Source organism: Aspergillus stella-maris, assembly GCF_047715825.1.
Source record: "Aspergillus stella-maris strain CBS 113639 unplaced genomic scaffold BDV14scaffold_1, whole genome shotgun sequence".
Lineage (NCBI taxonomy): Eukaryota > Fungi > Ascomycota > Eurotiomycetes > Eurotiales > Aspergillaceae > Aspergillus > Aspergillus stella-maris.
In genome coordinates this window covers 50,623-71,607 of record NW_027396795.1, presented here as the reverse complement: position 1 = coordinate 71,607, position 20,985 = coordinate 50,623, and the positions used below count along the sequence as shown (strand labels likewise).

The 20,985-nt window shown below is 51.9% G+C and overlaps 7 protein-coding genes across 7 annotated transcripts; 4 read left to right on the top strand and 3 right to left on the bottom strand.

Moving 5' to 3' along the window:
- Positions 1-125: 125 nt before the first annotated feature.
- On the top strand, positions 126-6,564 carry BDV14DRAFT_186433 (uncharacterized protein; the record flags this gene model as incomplete). The annotated part of the gene is made up of 6 exons (XM_073770813.1): positions 126-443; positions 503-1,663; positions 1,737-1,795; positions 2,300-3,835; positions 4,540-5,725; positions 5,776-6,564. The coding sequence occupies 6 exons, from the start codon at positions 126-128 to the stop codon at positions 6,562-6,564; spliced, it is 5,049 nt and encodes a 1,682-aa protein (XP_073633619.1).
- Positions 6,565-6,899: 335 nt separating this feature from the next.
- BDV14DRAFT_161645 (F-actin-capping protein subunit alpha) lies at positions 6,900-8,496 on the top strand. Its single transcript, XM_073766779.1, has 7 exons — positions 6,900-7,090; positions 7,159-7,177; positions 7,284-7,399; positions 7,459-7,548; positions 7,624-7,676; positions 7,754-7,891; positions 7,956-8,496. The coding sequence occupies exons 1-7, from the start codon at positions 7,034-7,036 to the stop codon at positions 8,302-8,304; spliced, it is 822 nt and encodes a 273-aa protein (XP_073633618.1). The 5' UTR covers positions 6,900-7,033; the 3' UTR covers positions 8,305-8,496.
- Positions 8,497-9,173: 677 nt separating this feature from the next.
- BDV14DRAFT_194442 (fungal trichothecene efflux pump) lies at positions 9,174-11,009 on the top strand (the record flags this gene model as incomplete). The annotated part of the gene is made up of 3 exons (XM_073771932.1): positions 9,174-9,305; positions 9,372-10,416; positions 10,465-11,009. The coding sequence occupies 3 exons, from the start codon at positions 9,174-9,176 to the stop codon at positions 11,007-11,009; spliced, it is 1,722 nt and encodes a 573-aa protein (XP_073633617.1).
- A 3,862-nt stretch (positions 11,010-14,871) lies between these two features.
- On the top strand, positions 14,872-15,561 carry BDV14DRAFT_194441 (uncharacterized protein; the record flags this gene model as incomplete). The annotated part of the gene is made up of 3 exons (XM_073771931.1): positions 14,872-14,974; positions 15,030-15,176; positions 15,335-15,561. 3 exons carry the CDS (start codon positions 14,872-14,874, stop codon positions 15,559-15,561), a joined length of 477 nt encoding a protein of 158 aa, XP_073633616.1.
- Positions 15,562-16,521: 960 nt separating this feature from the next.
- Positions 16,522-16,977, bottom strand: BDV14DRAFT_194440 (uncharacterized protein; the record flags this gene model as incomplete). Its single annotated transcript, XM_073771930.1, has 1 exon — positions 16,522-16,977. The coding sequence occupies one exon, from the start codon at positions 16,975-16,977 to the stop codon at positions 16,522-16,524; it is 456 nt and encodes a 151-aa protein (XP_073633615.1).
- Positions 16,978-17,117: 140 nt separating this feature from the next.
- On the bottom strand, positions 17,118-17,576 carry BDV14DRAFT_194439 (uncharacterized protein; the record flags this gene model as incomplete). Its single annotated transcript, XM_073771929.1, has 1 exon — positions 17,118-17,576. One exon carries the CDS (start codon positions 17,574-17,576, stop codon positions 17,118-17,120), a length of 459 nt encoding a protein of 152 aa, XP_073633614.1.
- A 499-nt stretch (positions 17,577-18,075) lies between these two features.
- On the bottom strand, positions 18,076-20,873 carry BDV14DRAFT_206571 (alpha/beta-hydrolase; the record flags this gene model as incomplete). The annotated part of the gene is made up of 4 exons (XM_073774932.1): positions 19,397-20,873; positions 18,764-19,094; positions 18,446-18,667; positions 18,076-18,317 (listed from the first exon to the last, which is right to left on the bottom strand). Exons 1-4 carry the CDS (start codon positions 20,852-20,854, stop codon positions 18,076-18,078), a joined length of 2,253 nt encoding a protein of 750 aa, XP_073633613.1. The 5' UTR covers positions 20,855-20,873.
- Positions 20,874-20,985: the final 112 nt, after the last annotated feature.

Genomic DNA, 20,985 nt, shown 5'->3' with positions numbered 1-20,985 from the left:
TACCGGATAAACGTCTGAGTGGTGCATTAGCCCCCATAGTGACTGGTGCCGCTGCCATACAACGGCCCTGCATATAAGTATACTTGTCTCCTAACTGCTTCCTACCCATCTTCCTAACCCCAATCATGGCTCTTGTATCTGAGATTCTCGATCACACACAGTCAGCTTCAACCTACGCCGTCTACATCCTTCCTTCGTTATTCCTGCTGTACCTGATACAGCAATACTTCGATAATGGCCTTCACCGGTACCCCGGTCCATTCTTGGCCAAATTCACAAACCTCTGGCGCTTCCTAGATGTCCACAGTCGACGCCCAGAGCTCACGCATATAGCGCTGCACCGGAAACACGGCGATGTAGTTCGGCTCGGACCGAATACCTTGTCTTTTGCGTCGCCGAACGCTATCAAGGTGATATACGGGTTGAATAAGGGATTTACAAAGGTATCCCACTAATCCCCTGACAACCAACAACTTTGCGAGATCTTAATGAACTAGTACAGTCGGCATTCTACCCCGTCCAAATGACCGTCTCCAAAGGCGAGCCCCTCCCCTCCCTTTTCTCAACACTAGATGAGACATTCCACGCTACACTCCGCCGCTCCGTAAGCCACGCTTTCTCAATGACATCCCTAGTTTCGTACGAACCAATGGTAAACGAAACAATCGAGTTATTCCTCTCGCAAACGGAGACTCTTTTCGCGAACCCAGGCAAAGAATGCGACTTTGCCCGGTGGCTGCAGTTCTTCGCCTTTGATGTTATTGGGAGTATTACTTATAGCAAGCGGCATGGGTTTATTGAGAGGAATGAGGACATCGATGGGATTGTTGCTTCCTTGGCGCGGATCTTTGATTATGCGGGGCCTGTTGGGCAGATGCCGTGGCTTGATAGGGTGTTTTGGAAGAATCCGGTTTTTGATCTTTTGCAGAGATGGGGGGGAGTGGATAATTCGCATCCTGTTGCGGTGTTTGCGAGGGATAGGATGGGTGAGCGCCTTGCAGCTTCATCGGCTAAAGGACCTGATTCGCAGAGTCAGGATGCTGAGGAGAAACAAGACCTCCTCACGAAATTCATCCAAGCATCAGCATCCCGACCAGACTTCATGACTGAGAAGCGCGTCCTCACAATGGCGGTGTCCATGGCCTTCGCCGGCTCTGAAACAACAGCTATCTCCCTCGCCGCGGTATTCTATTACCTCCTCAAGAATCCCGATATTATGTCCCGCGTCCGATCAGAACTCAACGACACAGTCCGCGACGGTCGCATTCAAAACCGTCCCTCAGGCCTAGTCACCTGGTCTGAGTCCCAGACCCTCCCATACCTAGACGCAGTCATAAAGGAGTCCTTTCGGATTTTTCCCGCCGCAGGTCTCATGCTAGAGCGCGTGACACCAGATACTGGTATCGAGATAGACGGTCATTTCATTCCGGGCGGGACAATTGTGGGATGTAGCGCTTGGGTATTGCATAGACGAGAGGAGATATTTGGGCCTGATGTGGATGAGTTTATTCCCGAAAGATGGCTTGATGCGTCGGAGGAGAAGTTGCGCGTTATGAACGGCAGCATGTTGCATTTTGGCGCCGGGGCGCGGACTTGCATTGGGAAGAATATTTCGCTTATGGAGGTCTATAAGCTTGTGCCGAGTTTTTTGAGGAGGTTTGAGGTATTTTCGTCACTCTTTTTTATTTTTTATTTTTTTTTGGTTTGAGGGATGAAAGCTAATGAGGTGCTCGCAGGTACAATTGGCGGATCCGGAACAGGAGTGGCAGCTGTGGAATGCTTGGTTTGTGAGGCAGTATAATTTTAGGACAAAGTTCGCTGTCAGAGATATGGCGACATAAGTTCAGGTTCAGCGTATGACGAGTTGAGCAGGGGTGTTGATAGGGCTGGGGACTTTGATTGGGGGCATGGCGCGGTTCAGGCCGATAAATATAGTTCTGTTATCTGATCAATAAAGACTCCTTGAACGACGCCCACCACGGCATTGGCTACCTCAGTTTGTACATTACCTAGCTCGCTATCCTCTCAGAATCTCCTCAATAAGATTGGCCAAAAATCAACGAGAGCAGAGGGCCAACCGAGGTTGTTCTAAACTAAGATGACATGATGCCTGAGGCATATGACCCACCGGTTTGCCACCGGGGATGAGCCAAAATGGACTTCCTCAAGTTCCTCAACCAAGTCATCCCCCTCTGCCACCATGCTGCTTGCCTGCAGGCGAGGCTTGAGTATGACAGTCTGCTTTCAGAACAGGCAATGAACCAGATCTTACCAGAATACTCTCTTGAATGCCTCGTAGAAAGGCGAACGACCCGGGTCCAGTCAAGACCCGTAGTCGCGAAGGATGCTCCGAGTGTCGAGCGAGTCGCGTCCGCTGTGACACCAAGAAGCCGGCTTGCACCAGGTGCGAGACGCGAGGGCTCATATGCACGACAAAGGTGGTCTTGAAGTGGGAGTCTGAGTTTGCGAGCCGGGGCCAGGCTTTTGGCAGAGCTGGCGTCTGGAGTAAATCCAAAGGTGCTGGGCACGCGACATCTGCAAGTCCGAATGCGCTATCTTTTGCGGAGCAAATATGGTGCTTGGTCCCCCAGGTGGACAGTTGGAACTTCATCAACAACTCTACCGAAGCGTTTGAGCAGCCGTACCGAGTCACACCCACTGATGATGATCACGCCATCGTGAAGGCTTCGAACAGTCGAATCATCCCTTATGAACTGGAATCAGCGATGATACAGTTGGCCGAACCAGTGCCATCTCTAGCTGTCTTCCCTCAACTTTCCGGCACTATTCATGGCCCACTGTTCGAATACTTTGTGGATCGAGTTTGTCCTCGAATGAATGCTAGTGCGACCTCTCCCTCTCCGCTGGCTTCCATCATCATCCCTTTCTGCTCAACGGCATCGGATACCGTCTCAAAAGCGATCCTAGCTTTGGGAGCATGCGCCTTGTCGCAAGAAAATCCGCGTTTCAGCGCAGTTGGGCTCCGTCTCAAGTCTGAAGCTTTGCGAGGCCTTCGTAACAGACTCCCCGCTGCTGCATCGCTTGGGTCCTCAACCGACCCCGAGGTCCTAGCAGTGATGATGTTGCTATGTCTATATGAGCTTGTTGACCACTGCGATCAGCGCTGGATCGTTCACTTGAAAGGCGCTAAAGAGCTGATCCGGTTCAGACGGCACCAGCCGACTTTGCCTGCACCTCAGCATAATGAGGTCACCTCCTTTGCTGAACGATTTTTCGCTTTCCAAGACATAATGGGCCGCACTGCTTGTGGCGAGCAACCGTTGTTTGGGACAGATTACTGGCACCAGGGCGAGCGCAAAATTGATTCCTGGATGGGTTGCAGCCCCGAGTTGGTGTCAATTCTCTCCGACATCACCGAGCTGAGTAGAACAAGGCGACAACTCACTTCGGAGTCTGGCCAGGCGGCGCTGTTATTGAAGGCAGAAACGCTATGTCACCGACTTGAGAATTTGATCCAAGATGTCGACGAAGGGGAAGAAGCGCTGCAAGCCACAGCCGAGCTGAAGCGTCTCGCTGCAATAGTATACCTACATTGTGCGTTACACAATGCATCACCAACCACTCCTCTAGTGGTTAGGTATGTTCGGAGAATTCTCCGGCTTGTGTCCGACGTGCTTGATGCGGGTGCATATGTCGGCCTGGCATGGCCTGTCTTTGTTGCAGCTGTCGAGCTGGATCCGCTAAATGACGTTCTTTGGGAGGACGAGACTGGGAATGAAGTGGGTGGACGACCGTTGATTTTACGTGCATTGGCGTCCATGTCGGAATCCAACATCCTGAGTGTCGCGCGTACCAGAGCCGTGATAGTGAAGGTGTGGCAAGTCCGCGACAATGTTCTTACTCCTTCTATAGATGATGGAGCGGACTATAATGATTGGGAGTGCTATGTCGCTCCTTTTAGCAATGCAATGAGCCTTGCTTAGGCGTGGTTGTGTCTTAATCTTGTACCTACTACTGTACCTTCGCGCTCATCCGAGCACAGGGCAAGAAGGGACGATCTGAGAAGAGGAAGGGGCAACCAATCCCAACCTAGTAGCACCTGCCTTCCGTGCCGGTCACCCCAAGACTTCCTATTTAGGATTGTGTACACAACGCTGAGTAAGACGTGTATAGCCAAGCACACCAATCACAGCAGGCAATGGCAAGTGCGGGGCGGAGAGCGAGTGGACCGAAACAGGCAAGATGGACGTCAGCGAGGCCGATCCAAGTCCAACCAAAGCGCATCTCGAACTCGTCGTGGATTATTGTTGTCGATTGCGCGCTATGCATCTGAAATAACGAGCACCCCGCCCATTGACACCGCTTTGGCCGTCTTTTATATCATTGCTTTGATTCTAGCCCTTGTGGTTGAAACGATCCCGACCTTTGACGCGACAGGGCGGCGCTTAACGTCGCGCTCTTAAAAGCCCTGGAATTCCTAGCCACTGGCGGTCCTCGACTTGGACAACCTCCTCATACAACTATTATCGGATTTATTCGCAATATGTCTGCATGTGTCTGAGACAGGTGAGCGAATAGTATGGCATCATCGACATCTCCTTCGGCAGTCTCCCATACCGCCCCTCTTCCATTCGCGAGCAACCTCAGCGAACAGTTGTCTCAGCGATCTGACCTGGATCGGTCTGAGTTGGGTGAATCAGGCACCCAGACCGACTCTGCGGCGGACAAAGCGAGTTCGCTCAGACCTTCATCGCGCCCATCACCGAAAACGAGATCCCTTTCCGATGCTTCAAAACCTTCAGTGTCTCTCTCTCCAATCGCCGGCGAGGAGCGTCCTGCCAGTAAAGATGACTCTTCATTACCTGCGCCACAAACACCACGCCGAACACCGTTAGATGGCCCTCCTATAAATTCACAGTCTCTACCTCCCAAAGTCTCCACCCCCGCATCTTCCAGTCGAACACCCCTCTCTCCGAAGCTCGATCCCTCTCACATCTACAGCGCCGCTTCCCCGGGTTCCGTCCTACCGCGTCGCTCCCGTGGGCTCGACTTTTCTCGCGCTTGCACAAACCTCCATCACTCAATTATCGCCGAATCATCACCAGACTCTTCGCCAACGGTGGGCGGCAGAGGTGTGGCTATCCCGCAGCGTCGTGGATCGCCCGGCTCGTCCCTGCCGCCCTACTCAATTTCCAACACCGCCGATCGCACCACAATCTCCAGTTCTATGTCAAGCGTGAACATGATGGAGTCCGATACCAGCAGTAGCGAAGAAGATGATGAACCGATGATGGGTGACCGAGACGACATGATAATGAATACACCCCAAGCACGAAAACTGGGCCCAGGGTTCAACTCTTTTGGTGGAGGAAACTTGCCTAGCCCTGGTAATGACTGGATGGGCAACTATTCTCAGGCAGCAGCAAGCTTATTGAGCTTTCAACGGGCGCGCTTCCGCAAAGGGCGCAGCAGCAGACACAGTTCTAGCAGCGCCAGTGGCAATAGCTCGAAGCAAAGTCCGGCCCCTTTGTCACCGCCGGTGATGAAGAGCATTGAAAACGGCAACGGGTATTTTGCTCATAGAAATTCGGCATCGTCACGGCGAGAGAGTCTCAGCATGGGAACGCGTGACCTACGACTATCCGACATGAGTGATGAAGGAGACAGCCGAGGTACCCGCGGCCACAGTCCAACCGGGTCAAGGTCGGATAATGGCCCACTGGGTGTTATCAGGCGAGCCGTCACTCGGAGAGGTAGCTTACTGGTAAGATGCACGTTTATCTCGTGGCTGAGTAGCACTAACACCTTGTCCAGCCCAAGACGAAGACATTCGCACGCATCCGGGCGGCCTTAATGGAGGAATCGTCTCCGGTCGATAGCGATTCGAAGCGCGAAGCTGAAGTTATTCGTCAAGTGCGCGAAACAGAGCCAGACATCCCACAAACGTCACCCGTACTAGCCGCATTTTCATCGCCGAATATGTTTGTACCGCCTGCGATGGGCGAGCGTGATGCACCAGTAGAGAAATCTGCAGCACCAATTCCCCAGGAGCCTAACTTCAGCGATCAGGCGCATCGAAACTCCGGCGGATATGAATTTTGGGATTCCTTTGACGAACGATACCGTACTCCGCCACCACCTCCGCGTCCACATGCTTCCTCTGTTTCGGAAGAGGACATGGCAATGGACATGACACCGTCAACGACATTTGGCTCGAATGGCCATGAGTTTGTCAAACCTGGTGAAAGACCAGCGTCACGTTCCTCAACACCACACCCTCCCCAGACTGGCGTCATATCAGAGCTACGCAAGAAGCGGCGGAGAGAGGACGACTTCGACCCCAATCTATTTAAGCGAAGAGCCGTGTCTCCCAGTATGAGTGCACAGAGCAGCCCGGTCATGCCAAACTCCCCGGCAGTCGCCGACAACGGCCCAAACATCTGGGGACCACCAAAGCCAAACATCGGACCACTATTCAATGATGGGAATGGGTCGGCACCTCGCAACATCCCCACCACGCCGCATTCGGGCAATCCGAAGAGGGTTGGGATGCAGGGCATGAATGAGGCCAATGATGGGTTCATGAACATGAGCATTGAATAGACAGCGGCTCAGAAGACGGAAACTCATTGTTACAAAGTGAGCCGGACTCGCTCTGATATTTACTAGCATCACTGCGGTGTGCTTGAGGTTTGCAGTTGATTCCGGCTGGCAACCGATCATGGCGTTGGAAAACGATATAACGAATACATTAGTCTTTATTTCATTCTACATAGTGATCTTATTAGAACATTCTTAATGCTACCCGTGATACTGTATAAAGACACTCGTGCTTAGCTGTAAGGTACTAGAGAGCAAATGGTGCAAACAAGCTGGAACAACCGCTGAGGCGCGCACGTGCATAGTCTCCGCGGCTACGGCGTTAGTGCTGTTGACACCGGGGCCGGAGCTGTTCCTCCTCCCCGCAGAGCTCCTCGAATAGTCCGCTTCTCGATCAATTTGCTATCACTGTCGGATACCCCGATCTCTCACCTAATCTTTCGCACAAAGCACTGCAGCACGTCTGATTACCATGGCGTCAACCTTTGAACTCGCATCCTCTTTCATCGAGGGTGCCCCGCCAGGCGAGGTACATCAATCCGCAAGTTCCCTGTTCGCATTCGATCTTGGTAACTGACTGCTCTACGTCGTTTATAGCTCGCCGATGTTGTCTCTGGTAGTTCCCATCTACCCCCTCCGAACTCTGACGCCCTACTCTTCTCCACAGCCCCAATCTCACACCCAAAGAACCCCCGCTGACCCCCGGTACTCCGCAACACCAGACATTAAAACCCTCACCTCCGACGGCGACGACATCATCCCATCCCTCGCTCCCGCATTCGAACGCTATAATGAGTCGCAGCTCGCAACCGTGAAGCTCCCCGGGGCTAGCCAGGAGGTGGGTACTGGAGGTTGGGAACAATCAGGAAGCTCGATTGCTGAATAACGAGATGGCAGGTTATCGTCTCCGAATTCAACAAGCTCGAAGGAAACCGGTACTTTGATGTGGAGAGTCAGACGTCTTTTGAGGTCGACCATGTTACGCAAGTGAGGATGCCGGTCTTTCTTTACGCCTTGGACTGAGTGGCTGGAGTGCTAACGGGGCGTGATCGGGGTTGGTAGGAAGCTTCTGCTGCACAGTCATATGTGCTTGAGTCGCAGAATGCGGATTTGATGTGAGTTGGCTCGTTGAAGAGAGCGTTGGAAGCTCGGGCTTGGGAATTTATGGCTAATGGACTCTTCCGCATTACAGTAAATCTCTCCTGAAGGCGCTTGGGGCACATGCTCGCGAGCACTACCCGTCCTCTTCATACGGCGTATACCCGATTGAGAATGACTCAGCCGTCGCTATTCTCCTTGTTGCGAACCGCTACTCCCCCAACAACTTCTGGTACGTCTACAACCCCGAAGCAATCTCAAGGAGATCCTCAAATAACACTCATCAACTAAAACAGGAACGGCCGCTTCCGCTCAATTTACCAAGTCCCCGTCTCCGACTCCCCCACCGTTACCGGCAAAGCCCACGTCGACGTGCACTACTACGAAGACGGCAACGTCTCGCTGAATACCACCAAGCCCGTCAACATCTCCGTCTCCAGCGCATCCGCTGAGAGCATTATCTCGCGCATTGCGGCCGCCGAGCGAAGCTACCAGGAGGAACTTAACCGCGCTTTCGGACAGATGGCCGAGGGCGCGTTCAAGTCGCTTAGACGCCAGCTGCCGATCACGAGGCAGAAGGTTGAGTGGGAGAAGGTCGGGGGCTACAGACTTGGCCAGGATATTTCTGGTGGAAAGGGGCGGTAGTGGAACATTGAGGGATCAATGGAAATCGATGGGTATCAGGTAGTGAGGTTGTGCATATAGTGGAATTTGATTGATGCGTTCTGGCACAAGGTCCATTCTTTTGATATCAAAGGATGCGCAAGTTGTATTACCAGCCTTGCACGCTTTCTTTCTGTGCTTAGCTATCGCCGCCGCGTCGGTTGTTCCTTCCCGGTTGTATCGCTGACAATCCCTAGTAAAAACTACCCGGTCCGCGAGCTACAACACAAATTTCCCTCCCAACAGATGCCAAACAATCGCGAGAAGTTCACAGAGTGCGATGCACAAGGCCTCCCTAATATCGGGTCGGTACCTCGATCGAAATACCCAGCCGAGGTCAAAGAACAAAGTGCCGTTCGAAACACCCAGCGAACACTCAACCTGTCGAACGACTCGCCATTGCGTTACCTGTCTCAATCTAATACGACCCGAGCACACGGCTCCGTTTCAGACATGACCACCTATAACACCGCTCGTTCCAAGTTCGCCAGGTTAAGGGCACGGAGGACTGGGTGCCCCGAGAAAAGCGTGCACAGACCAGTTGGTGCGCGGATCGCGACCAGATCGGAACGATGGAACAGCCGCAGTTTAGGGTTGTTTGGCGCGCCGTGCAATTTCGTCGACTCTGATACAATTGGGCTGTTCACGGGTGCGGTCAATCATGTCTCAGGCGAGGAATTCTGTTTTTGGTTCATGGGATTTGCACGGTTCGAAAACTGGGAAGTAGCGAAATTGTTGGTCTGTTTGAGGGTTTATATGGGTGGTCTCTCCATCTCTTGGATCCTGGGGTATTGAGATTCATTTTTGTACTTCCGACTGCATAGGTACGCTATAGTCTTTACCTACGCATCATGGGCGACCACAAGGACAAGTCCCAGGTTCGGGCTAGCGAGGAGGGTATCGAGTTCCCTAGTCGATGCAACTCAGATGGCGAAAACAATCGGCTTACTGATAGTGGTTTCGATGGCGGTCGCCGACCGAAGGTGAGTGTTGAGGATGGTGCATCAAGAATCCACGAACGTTCGCACTAACATTTTCGCTATATATAGCTCTCGGACATGAAATTCATCATGGTCCTCATCGGCTTCGGAATGACATTTGTTGGCTCCCAAGTGCAGGCGCTTGTCTTTGCAGCCATCATCCCCCGGGTTTCCGCAGACTTTGGTGCATCAGACCTATTGGTATGGTTCTTTTGCACACAGCAGATCGCCACCGGTGTTATTGCGCCTTTTGCAGGCTCTCTCGCCGATTTGTTTGGCCGGAAGAGAATAACTCTGGCTGGTGTTCTATCCTCCATGCTGGGCATGATCGTTACGGCTGCCACCCCCTCTGCAGGAGGTTACCTTGCCGGCCAGGTGTTTGCGGGAATGGGCGTCGCAGTTCAGGAGCTTATGGCTATCGCAGCCATTGTCGAGATTGTCCCGACAGAAAAGAGAGGCTACTACATTGCTATTGTTGTAGCTAGTTTCTTCCCCTTTGCGCCGGGCTCGCTGTACGGGGCGTTGATCGCCCAGGCGAACTGGCGGTACTGTGCTGCCATGATTGCAGTTTGGAACTTCATCACCGCGGTCATCATCGGAGTCTTTTATAACCCGCCTGCGAGAAAGAATGGTGCTGGCTTGACGCTCATGGAGAAGTTCAAGCGTATCGACTTTGTCGGCGGGGGAATCATGACTGCTGGCTTAGTGCTCTTGCTTGTTGGTCTCAACTGCGGCCAGCAGTACTCTTGGAACTCGCCCAGGGTCATTGCTTCTCTGACGATTGGTATTTTTCTGCTGATTGTCTTTCTGCTCTACGAGAGTCTCTGGGCTCCACACCCCATGTTCCCTGGCTCGCTTTTGAAGTACCGCCGGACATTCCTGGCACTCATGGTCGTCATTCTCCTCGCGGGTATCAACTACGTCTCGCTACTCATCTTCTGGGTCCTCGAAGCCGTGGCCGTCTACGACTCAAATCAAGTCGAACTCGGCATCCGCACCATACCATACGGCTTCGGCATCATGGGCGGTGCCATCATCTCCGCAATCATGATCTCCGCATGCAAGGGTTACCTCCGCTCAATCATGACCTTCTTCTGCGTCGTCCAGACAATCGGTATGCCTACCCACCCATCATTTTATCTACTCAACTAACAAAATCCAGGAATCGGCTGCATGGCCGCCATAAACACGCACTCCATCTCAACCGCCTGGGCGCCCCTAATCTTCTCCCTCCTCGGCATAGGCGGCGTCCTAATTCCCAACCAAATCATCATAACAGTCATCTGCCCCGACGACCTCATCGCAACAGCAACCTGCCTAACCGCGTGCCTCCGCGCAGTAGGCCAAGTCATCGGAACAAGCATCTTCTACACGCAGTTCGTGTCGGCCCTTACTAGCGCCACATACAAGACCGTTGTTCCCGCCGCGATTACGGTTGGCGTGACTGATTTCAGTATCCTCGAGCCCATGATGGGGACGCTTGTTGCGGTGCCGTGGAAGGAGTGGGTCATTGATGCTTTGGGGAGTAGCATTGCGCCTGCAAAGTTGAGCATTTTGCATGATGCTGTGCTTGAGGCGTTCAATGTTGCATTTTGTCGGGTCTGGTATATTTCTATTGGGTTTGGGGTTGCAGCTGTTGCGGCGAGTCTTTGTATTGAGGATTTGTCGGCGTTGATGGATGGGAGGATTGCGGTAAAGTATTTTTAGTGTTGTTATTGGTCGTGGTGGCTGTCATGATTTGTAAAGGCGTTCTTCTTTGACATGTGCTTGTATATATTCATGTTACTCATCTAATCGTTTATTGAATTGAGGTCTACGTACTGTGCTTATCACAATCTTTGCTATCTCATGTTGAAGACGTATGAATTCTACTCATCTCTACATTCCTGCATCTGATTACTATCTTTGTAAGGGCGATCCTCGGGGAACAAGGCTTGAACATGCTATGTGTCAGGTTCACTTTACCACTCGCCAGACTAAGAGGTATGCCAAAAGAAACAAGTATCAGAACCGTTTAACGTCCTCATTACGACCTCCGCCGTTGGAAATACCCGTAAGTACAGCGAATCCATGTGTTACAGTATTGCTAGGACGACCGGATTCGTAATCAATCCGGATAGCTTCGCGACCCCGAAAATCACGACGCTGCCAAGCACAATCTGAATACTCACCACGACTCTTTTCCCGGGAACTACGACATTTGGGATCCCGGAATGACAAACAATTGTAATAATTCTGCTAGCTATACCGAGGGAGAGGACTCTTCATCGAAATGGAAGAACCTATACATTGAATGAAGCGGGTAGACCCGAAATGGGATGGGAAGGGGTGCCGCTTCCACTTCGATAGATAGGTATTGCCGAGACACTGCTTGGTTTCCAACATATAGAGCGAGAGCCTCAGCAAGCGGTCCTTGCGCCCACGCCATCATGGGGTGTTGAGGTTCGTCATACTGAGTAGAGCCTCCGGGGCAAGAACTTACATGGATCTGCTCTGATTGGATTTAAGGCGTACTGTATCATCATGCCTGAACTTTAATTTACGCTCAGTGTCTCTAGTGGTATGCACTACAATGAAGCCAATGCACACCGTACAACGGTACAGCTGCATATTGTTACCCCTTAGAGATACAAGGATTTCAATCCGAGCCGGCTATAGCCAGATGTAGTAAGCGCTGCGATATTCCAGATTGACGGGAAGATACCGTCGCGATCGCTCTCAAGTGGTCGGAAAGGCACTCCGATGCCAGAGCTCGTCTGGCAGAAGCGAAGGAATAGGAGAGTTGTGTCATTGATATTCCCAATTCCAGTGCCCGTATGGAGTATACTTCATCTATATAAGCCATCCTAGCCGGAGGATTTCTGCACCGCGGAGAGAACCAGGGCTGAAATCCTGCCAGATGAGTCTTTAGATTCCAGCCCTCCAGGGCCCAGATCCATTACCCAGTGTCGATCCGCCCCCCTGCCAGCTGTCAGCCGTCAAGCTCGAACGAGGGGAAAGCTAACCGCCGATCCCCTGTCAGATCTGAGATCCACAAAAATAGGCACGATGAGCGATCCACAATTCTCAACGGTGGCTTAGTAGTATATGGTCAATGAAGGTAGCTTCCCGCATGAGCCATTTAGATGCGCGGCGGATATGTCGGAGTGTGTTGTCCGTCGTGAACACTTAGCTGAGCTGTGTCAGTGTGGGCGCATTTCCCTAACTGGGAAATGAGCTACAGAGGGGATAAGGAAACGAACCGATAGACACGGAGATAAGGACTGGCAAGAGAGACAGAGCCAATGGGTAGCGTTGGCCTACGCTGTGAAAGCGTCATGTGTCAACAAGTCATCTGGTTATGAGCCTGGCTCAAGTGATGAGTGGCAAGACACTTTGGATTTGGATCTGCGGTAGAGTCCAATCAAGGGTCTCGCAACTATAGGGTTGCCGATTTGCTGCAGGAAATTCGTACTGACCGGTCAACGGTTGCTGCGGCCACGACGGACGGATGTTGCGAGCATCGTCTTGTCTGCCTTGCGAGTTGTAGTACCCAAGCGAGGGATAGGAAATTGTGGATGGGTGGGATGCGAGGAAACAGTATAATCAGAGTCACATTGGGAAGTAGAGACCGTTAACCAAATGAGCTGAGAGCCTCCTCCAGTGGTGGCTGCCAGGGTAGACTTGCAGGAGCACGAGGCGGCGGACAAGGATCTGTGCTTCAGGTTGTTGGTCATTTTGTTGTGCTGAGGGCGTATCGTAATTAAAGTGTATGAAGAGTAAGAATAGGTAACAGCTAAACCTGTTCAGTCAGCCCTCTGCTCCATCCAACGAATGAAATCTGTCCCAGCAGATGTAATATTACCGGCGGGACCGGTCCGCCGGGCCTCGCGCTTTGACCGCGGTCTGAGCCAGGGCGCTCTGCTAAGCTTAAACTTGGTACACCAATCACGCGAGCTTGTTCGAACCTCTCTTGAGCGGACACCTTAGGGCTATGCAGAGTTCCTGCTACGCTACAAGGAAGAGTATAGCCTCTTTTTCAGCGTAGAGTACTAGATTTCTCTGGTGGAAAGCAATGGGCTCGGGTGTGATCAGTCAATCTCAACGCCCGTTCCGCGCATTGGGTGATGGCTCGTCGGGCTTGTTGCAGCTTGCAGACTGTTGCAAACGACGGTTCCCCAATGTCTTGGTTGTTGATTAGGAGATCGGTTGCACTGCCTCAGCGACGAATACGCATCTCTCAAGACCTGACAATTGTTTATTTCTGGTTCAAGAAGTCTGGGGTCGGATGCACTCTTACGTTGGCAGCGTACAACAACAGACCGATGGTGGCGACGTCGCAGAGAAGGGGAACTACGAGATGGACACGAAAAAGCAACGCAGAGAAGTCTTCGGCAACCGATATAGATCAAGCTTGCGAGTCTGATAGACTAGATACAGATATTCCGAGCCACTAAGTCCCTGCGTTTTGTTTTCCCAAGGAGGGGCCTGATTCGTCGAAGACAGTCGGAAAGGCTGCGACGGTGGCTAGGTGTGACGCCGACGTCCTTTGATCATTATTCTAATTTGTCTTTATATCGCCTTTCCGAGCCGCTTGAGCTTCTTCCTTCTCGCTTTGACAGACCGCGTTTCGTAGGAGTCAACAGGGATGTTAGCGTTGGCTATGCACAGGTCTCGCCCAGGGGTTAATGCTTACCAGGGTGCTGGATTTGCCCATTATCTTCACCGTCATTGTCTGCAAAGAGGCCAGCATCAACCAAATTTTTGGTTTTACGGGAAAGACCATGCTTACCAGAAGACTGGCTCTGATCATCATCCTCGCCGTCATTGGAGCCGGAGTTTCCACCACCACCGTTGTTATATTTCTTGGGCAGGTTTCATTGAGCTCCTTGTCCCACTTGGGCTCACGAGATTGCTTGGTGCTGATTTTGTTGCGACGGATGAAGGCGGAGGCCCCGCGGGGGAAGAAATAAAAGAGCGGGGATCGGGAGGTTTGCTGCCGAAAATCCGTAGCCAGAGAAACTCGTGAGAGGGACAAATCCATAGAGGCTCGTGGCGGGGGTCCCGAAGCTTTATGCTGGTAGGCCGTAGGGAGATGGACCTGCGACTGCGTCTGTACCTGTAGCATGTTGGCGGCTACTGGTACAAGCACCCAAGGTTGATGGAGAAACGGTGGGTGCTCAAGGGTGGCCAAGAACTTGATAGTCAGAAGAGATTGGAGGAGAACTGAAGAAAGACCGACGCAGCAGGGAACAGACTTTTGTAAGGAAGCTTGCAGCTCAGCCAGGCCCAGGATGTTGGGGGGGCGACCTGGAGGAACTACTCTGCAGGGCAGCACGATCGTCAGTAGTGTCACCACAAGCAAGCCTGATCATAAACCTCTTCCACGATTCCAAGTTTACTCCTTTTGCTCTGAAAATTTCCCTATTGTGAGTTTCTTCAGGATCTTGATCGTTCGGCATTTTCTGAATTCATTGCTCTCTCGGCATCCTCCGTAGCAAGAACCGCTCGCCAACCGATACAAACCTCCTTTGCCTTATTACACACTCATATACTTTCACTCGTCTCCTGAAAGCCAACACCATATAGCATGAACAACCACCGCCCGCCTGACGCCGACAGCGTCGATATCGAGAACGGGGTTGACAAGGCTCGCTTCGAAGCCGCTCTCCAGAAGCCAGGCCAAAACTTTGGTTAGACTTTTTCCGTTCCAGTCTAGCACAATCACACACTGATGCCAGGTTACAGGCTATCCGCAGTATGTCAAAGCATTGGCGACGGCGCCCAACTTTCAGTTGGTCCGGACCTTCGAGCGACTGAATATGGGAGTTATACTTGCTCTCCAGGATCAGATCGTGGAGATCGAAGAAAAGGTGGACAACATCGATAAGGAGAGTAAAGAAGCCCAGAAAGGCAGCGGATCTGGCCGAGGGGATACTGTGATGGAGCGGAAGATCGGCGCATGAGAGGCTTGAAAGATACAGTTCGGATTCATCCCCCTCTCGAAGTCCTTCCACACCGTCGAGAACCTACTGACGCCCAAGCTCACTTAGATGCCTACCTGATCAACTTCGCCAAGGTCATGGAGTTCTACCCGGCAGACGAAACCGACCGCGAGAGCGTCAAGAACTGGCTCGCCAACCCCCAACATCCCGAACGCGAAGGCGAAATACCCATCGCCGAGAAAGAACGCGAATACATCGACAAACCTGACCTCGTTTGCCTGTCCCCTCGGACGAAAAGCCCCCTGCGCGAGCTTTTCGGTGCTACAGCTGCGTAAGCTAAACTTTCTTTGCCCGCTTGAGTCTAAGATTTTGACCCCTTGTCTTTGAGTAGGTATGCTGCTGTTTTCATGGTATTTCTGCAAACAAGCACAGAGGAAACTTAACCCCGATCTGGTCCTCGCGCGTCTAATCGGAGAATCGACGACATATACCGTGTGCTCCCGTTTCGTTTCAACCTCACCGACTCTGAGCGACGTTACGAAGTGCCGAATCCGAAAAAATGCTTGTTTCCGTTGTTCAGTACGTCTTGTGGTTGTTGTTCTACATTCTGTCTTTCTCGTGCCCCCTTTGTGCATCATACCGTGTCTCGTTGGCTCGCCCTATCTAGTCTTGAGCTGTGTCTGCTCGGTTCTTAAAAAGTTGGCAATCTATGGTTACGCGTCTTGCTTCCTGTCTCTAGTTAATGCTGGAAGGGTGGACTAAGACTAGGTCTACTATTTAAGAATCTAAGATACTGGCAATAAGCAGAACCTTAGCCCTTCTCCTATACGCAGAGACGGTACTACGCCCTTTTAGCTGAAGTGCCACAACAGACAGCCTATTAGGTCTGAGAAAGCCCCCTTCTCTACTTTGTAGATCTACTGGTATTGAAGTCCTCAAGGCTGATGCGTTGGCTTCTAAAGCTATACCTGAGCTGACAAGATAAATACTGCATAATATTATGACTTTTATTGACTCCCTATTCATTTCTCATGAGACTAGACAAATACATAATCAAAGGTAAGATATTTCATTACAGCAGAGAAATCACCAATTTCTCGAACACACTTAACGTTGTGGGAAGAAGGCCTTCCAGTATATCCAGGGAATCTTCCCGTTGGGCAGGATCCCATAGCCCTGTTGTCAGACATCATCATAGTTCCAGTTTCTCCTCAATCCGAAGTTTGATGGATGATCTGGGCTGCTGTCCGGCAGATAGGGTAGCTCATCTTTTGCAATGAGCTCAGCGCGAAGATCTAGCAGGGCACAAAGACGTCCTGGTCAAGATCTGGATTGATATGACCATGAAGCAGATCCCAAAACTCTTGGATTTGAGGCAGGCTGCCGAGCTCGTACTTGACAACTTCCTGCTCTACCTCGTCGTCAATGTCAGAGTTAACGTCGTCGACGCCGTCATCGTCATCAGACTCGGCACCCTCCGGATCGATGTCTCGCTCGGTGAGATGATGAAGCTGGTGATACCATACGAAATACACCCTGCGAGAGTAATGCAGATCACGACATAGAAACAGCATGACAGCTTTCACATGAGCTGTGATGCTGAGCATCCTCACAGGGAACCACCTCGTCCATGGTCCCGAACTCAGACCGAAAAGCTTGGAGAAGTTGAAGACTGTCGATCCAACATAGGGCACGGCATCCTTTGTGGGCAACCCTCTCTTGATTCGTCGAGGGCATAAAATCAGGATCATCAGCAGGTGGTTCCTCCAGTGGGGAATTAGGCAACCAGATATGACTTGCGATGCAGCGAGAGCAAGTGTTCGCTTCTCCTGCCGCCCTTGCACTTGCCGGGAAGATGGAAGTGTGCTGTCGCAACAACGTGGTATTGTGGTTAGTTCTGAGCTCCTTCCTCGTGCTTTGCCATGGCCTCGCTGATGTCGAAGAGCTCATCGCGAGACTCGTAGGGCTCTGCTGTGTCGGACATGCGGTTCTCTTGAAATTCCGGGCAGTTCTCTGTGTCTGTGTAGCGGGTGTATCCGTTGTTAATGGCTGCTTGGATCGCCGCATGGATGACGAATCTAATGTCGTCGAACCCAAGGTCGCTGCCGACGAGGCCGATGGCCGTCCAGCCGAACATGATGCTGGCGATTCCAGCATTGTAGAACATCTCCGCAACCTTTGTGGCTGCCTTTTTGACACCTCGATTCAACAGGGTGAAGAAAAGTATAGTAATTTTTGGTTCAAACAAGACCTGAAGATGTTTATGCGCGTCTTGTAGGAGTTGCTTTGGTATATGATGATGTATCAAAGTCTGGTCTGTTCTCGTAGAACTCTCAGGGCCTTTATACATATTTGGGACGAGAAGGGGTGCTCTCGGTTGAAGCTTCTATTCATGGCTCTATTCTATTTGGTTGATGCTAAGTCCATGGTATTCGTATGTGAAGAGAATACATTATACTACCATAACTTCACTACGATCTTCGGTTCATTAACAATAGACACTAGACAAAGAGACCGTGAAGGACGATGGATGGATGTTGTTCATACAGCATATTGTACTGCCAGTCTGTTCTGCTTTTCTATCTAGTCTTCTGTATCTTGAAGCCAGAGAGCTACGCCTAGCGACCTTGTCACCGCAACGCCATGACTTCGTCTCAACAAAATTCAATGCTCACTTATCCCACTTGTGCTTTCTGCAGGTGCAATCAAGGATTTCATCTCACCGCGCCTAACCCCGCGATTAGTCTCTGAAGACCTGAGATAACCGACACCTCGCTAGTCCACTACGCGTAGAGGTACTCACTCACTGCTAGATCTTGATGCTCGAGCTCAAGTAGCTAACCCTCTACCTAGACCTCCAGAAGACCCTCAATCTCCCGCAGCACAACCTCATTCCTCTCCAAATGTACGCTGTGATTCGCCCCCGGCACAATAACCAGCCTCGCGCCCGGTATCCCCTCCGCCAGAATCACCGACTGCTCCGGTGGACAAATCCAGTCCTTCTCCCCGACGATGACCAGCGTCTTTGCCGCGATACCCTTCAATTGATCTCGATAATCGAAGAACTTTTCGGAATCGGAATATAGATCATCTATTTGAACGATACCGTTAGCCTGGCCTGATCCCGATCCCTTCTCCGATCGCGACCGTCACCGACACCTCAACCCAACCCAACTTTACCCAGACAAACCACCAGGGTACCAGGACGAGAATACTTACTATGCGCCTCTGCATTGAACGCCGTATCTAAATTCTTCCTGAGCGCCCTATCCGCATTGAAGTTCCCCGGCTCAGCATACAACGGCCCCGCGGCGTGCATGACAAGCGCGAACTCAAGATCGCTATCGAACGACCCGAAGATTTTCCCGGAGAGCATAGAGACACTTAGGCTTGGGGCGCGGTGGAGGCGCGTCTTGAGCGTTTCAATTGCTTGGGCTTCGTCTGTGTCGTGCTGCTGTTAGTCGGGTCGATCGGGTACGGTACAAATGAAGATCGAAGTAGTTACGGAAGGAAGATAAGATGAAAAGTAAAACGCACGATGCCAACTCCCCGCCGTCCCTCTAAGTACCAAATGCGATACATTCCCAGGATAAGTGATGGAATACTGCAGCGCCAGGAACCCGCCGAAACTCCCGCCTATGACGATGATTTTCTCCTCCGGCCCGACGAAATGGACCCTCAGTGCCTCGATATCGTCCACAATCTGCGCGAATGTATATGGTTTCGAGCGTGAGCTTTTTCCGTGCCCGCGGTATGTGAATGAGAGGACGCGGTAGTTTTGTGATGCGAGGGGGGAGTACGCGCTGTGGTCGGAGGTGTGGTCGCCGAAGCCGCGGCCGCCGTGGAGGGTCATTATTAGGGGGGTTGTCTTTGAATCATTGGGCGATGGGGAAGTGAGGGTGTAGTAGAGTGAGGCGTTGTTGATTATTATGTGTGAGGTTGTAGTTGTAGTTGTAGTTGCCATTGTGGTGGGTGTCGTTCAATCCTCAGGTAAGTAGAGTGTAGATGTAGTTGTAGGTGAGGGCGTACCTAGACTAACGAGGGAAGATGGGGTTCTTATACTTCGACAAGAAAAGCGGAGTATACCCGTAGTTTATTTCCTCTTTAAACAGTTCGCAGCAAATCATTTCGAATTCGATTACTCGACTGCCTCTATAAGAATATCTAAACCCTCCTCCTCCCCCTCTCACAAACCCTCTGCACAAGATCAACACAAACCCCCGTAAAAACCGTCAAAGCCACAACAAAAGCCAACCCACTCACCCACCCCTTCGTCACTGCAAACTCCGGCGCCTGCGAACTCGGGAACTGCAACTGCTGAAACGGAATAACCACAGCCTGTCCCAGGGAAACCATAAACCCCAACACAAAAGCCCTAAGCTGCTGATCAGCACCACAAACCGAATTCACCCACCCGGCAAGCAGCGGCGTGAAGCACCCATAGCACCCGCAGATTATGAACGCTGCCATTTTCAGCCTGTCGGGGACAGACCAGTGCGTCAGGATCGCGTAGCAGAATGTCCATAAACACCCGACAGCAAAGCAGACTTTCCCGCGGCCCGCAGGGCCAAGGATATCGACTAGATATCCCGTCCCAAGCATGAAGACGAAATTCACGGCACCGATGGAGGTCGGGATATTGTTTATTTGCGGCACGCTGTACTCGCCCGTTGCCTTGAGCCAGAGCGTAAAATACTGCGTGACGTACGACCCACACGTTAACGTCCACAGACTATAAGCAATGCTAAACGTGTAAAGCTGCCAGGAGCAGAAAACGCGGCGCAGAAATCCCCAGTCAAATTTGAGAGAAGGGGTCGCGGCGCGGCCGTCATCTTCCATGCGTTGTAAAGCGCGCTTGCGCTCCCATTCACTTAGGTAGAAAGCCGTCGTTGTTTCGGGCGTGTCGGGGTAGAATATCACCCCGTAGATCGCGACGGGCACAGCGAGGATGAAGTCGAATATGAAGAGCCACCGCCACGCGCTCATCCCGCCGCGGCCTTCCATGCCGCTATATAGCGCTGCCTGGAGGTACCCCGAGAACATCTGGCCCAGGACACCAGACATGACGAAAAGCCCGCTGCGACGGGCGATCTCGGACCTGGTGTACCAGCAGCCAAGAACATACTGGATCCCCGGCCAAGCGGCTGACTCGAAGAGCCCGATACAGAAACGGAGGGCGTAGAACTCGCTTGCGCTATTGCATTTGAACAAGAACAGCACGAAGAAGGACCAGATGAATAGGCACCCCGTTAGCCAGATGCGCGGGCGGATGACCGTGAGCGCGAGGTTCGAGAATGGGCCGCCGATGATCACGCCTGCGTTGAAGTAGGTGTTCATCCAGCTTAACTCGTTGCCTGGGCCGAAGCCGAGCTCTTCGGACATGCCGGAGGAGTAGGCGTTTGTGATGTTGTTGCCGTCGAGCTGTTTTATGAAGAAGGTGAGGCAGCTGAAACTTAGCAGGAACCAGTCGAGTTTAAAGATGAGCCATTTGTCGGCTTTGCTGGTGCCGGGTTCGTGCCATCGGAAGAAGCGGCGGGTCGATGTATTCTGTGGTTGTGATGTTGTAGAAGGGGATGGAGATTTGCCGGGCATGGAGTCTTCCCCTGCTGGATGTTTGGCGTCCGCCATGGTCACTTGCCGCAACTGCAGTTCTTTAACAAAATATCAGAATCCATCTCCAGACTATACCAACAGCTTTCTTATACGCTCTTTCCTGAAGATTGCGCAATCCGGGGACGGCAGCCACTTGCTCTCTCCCA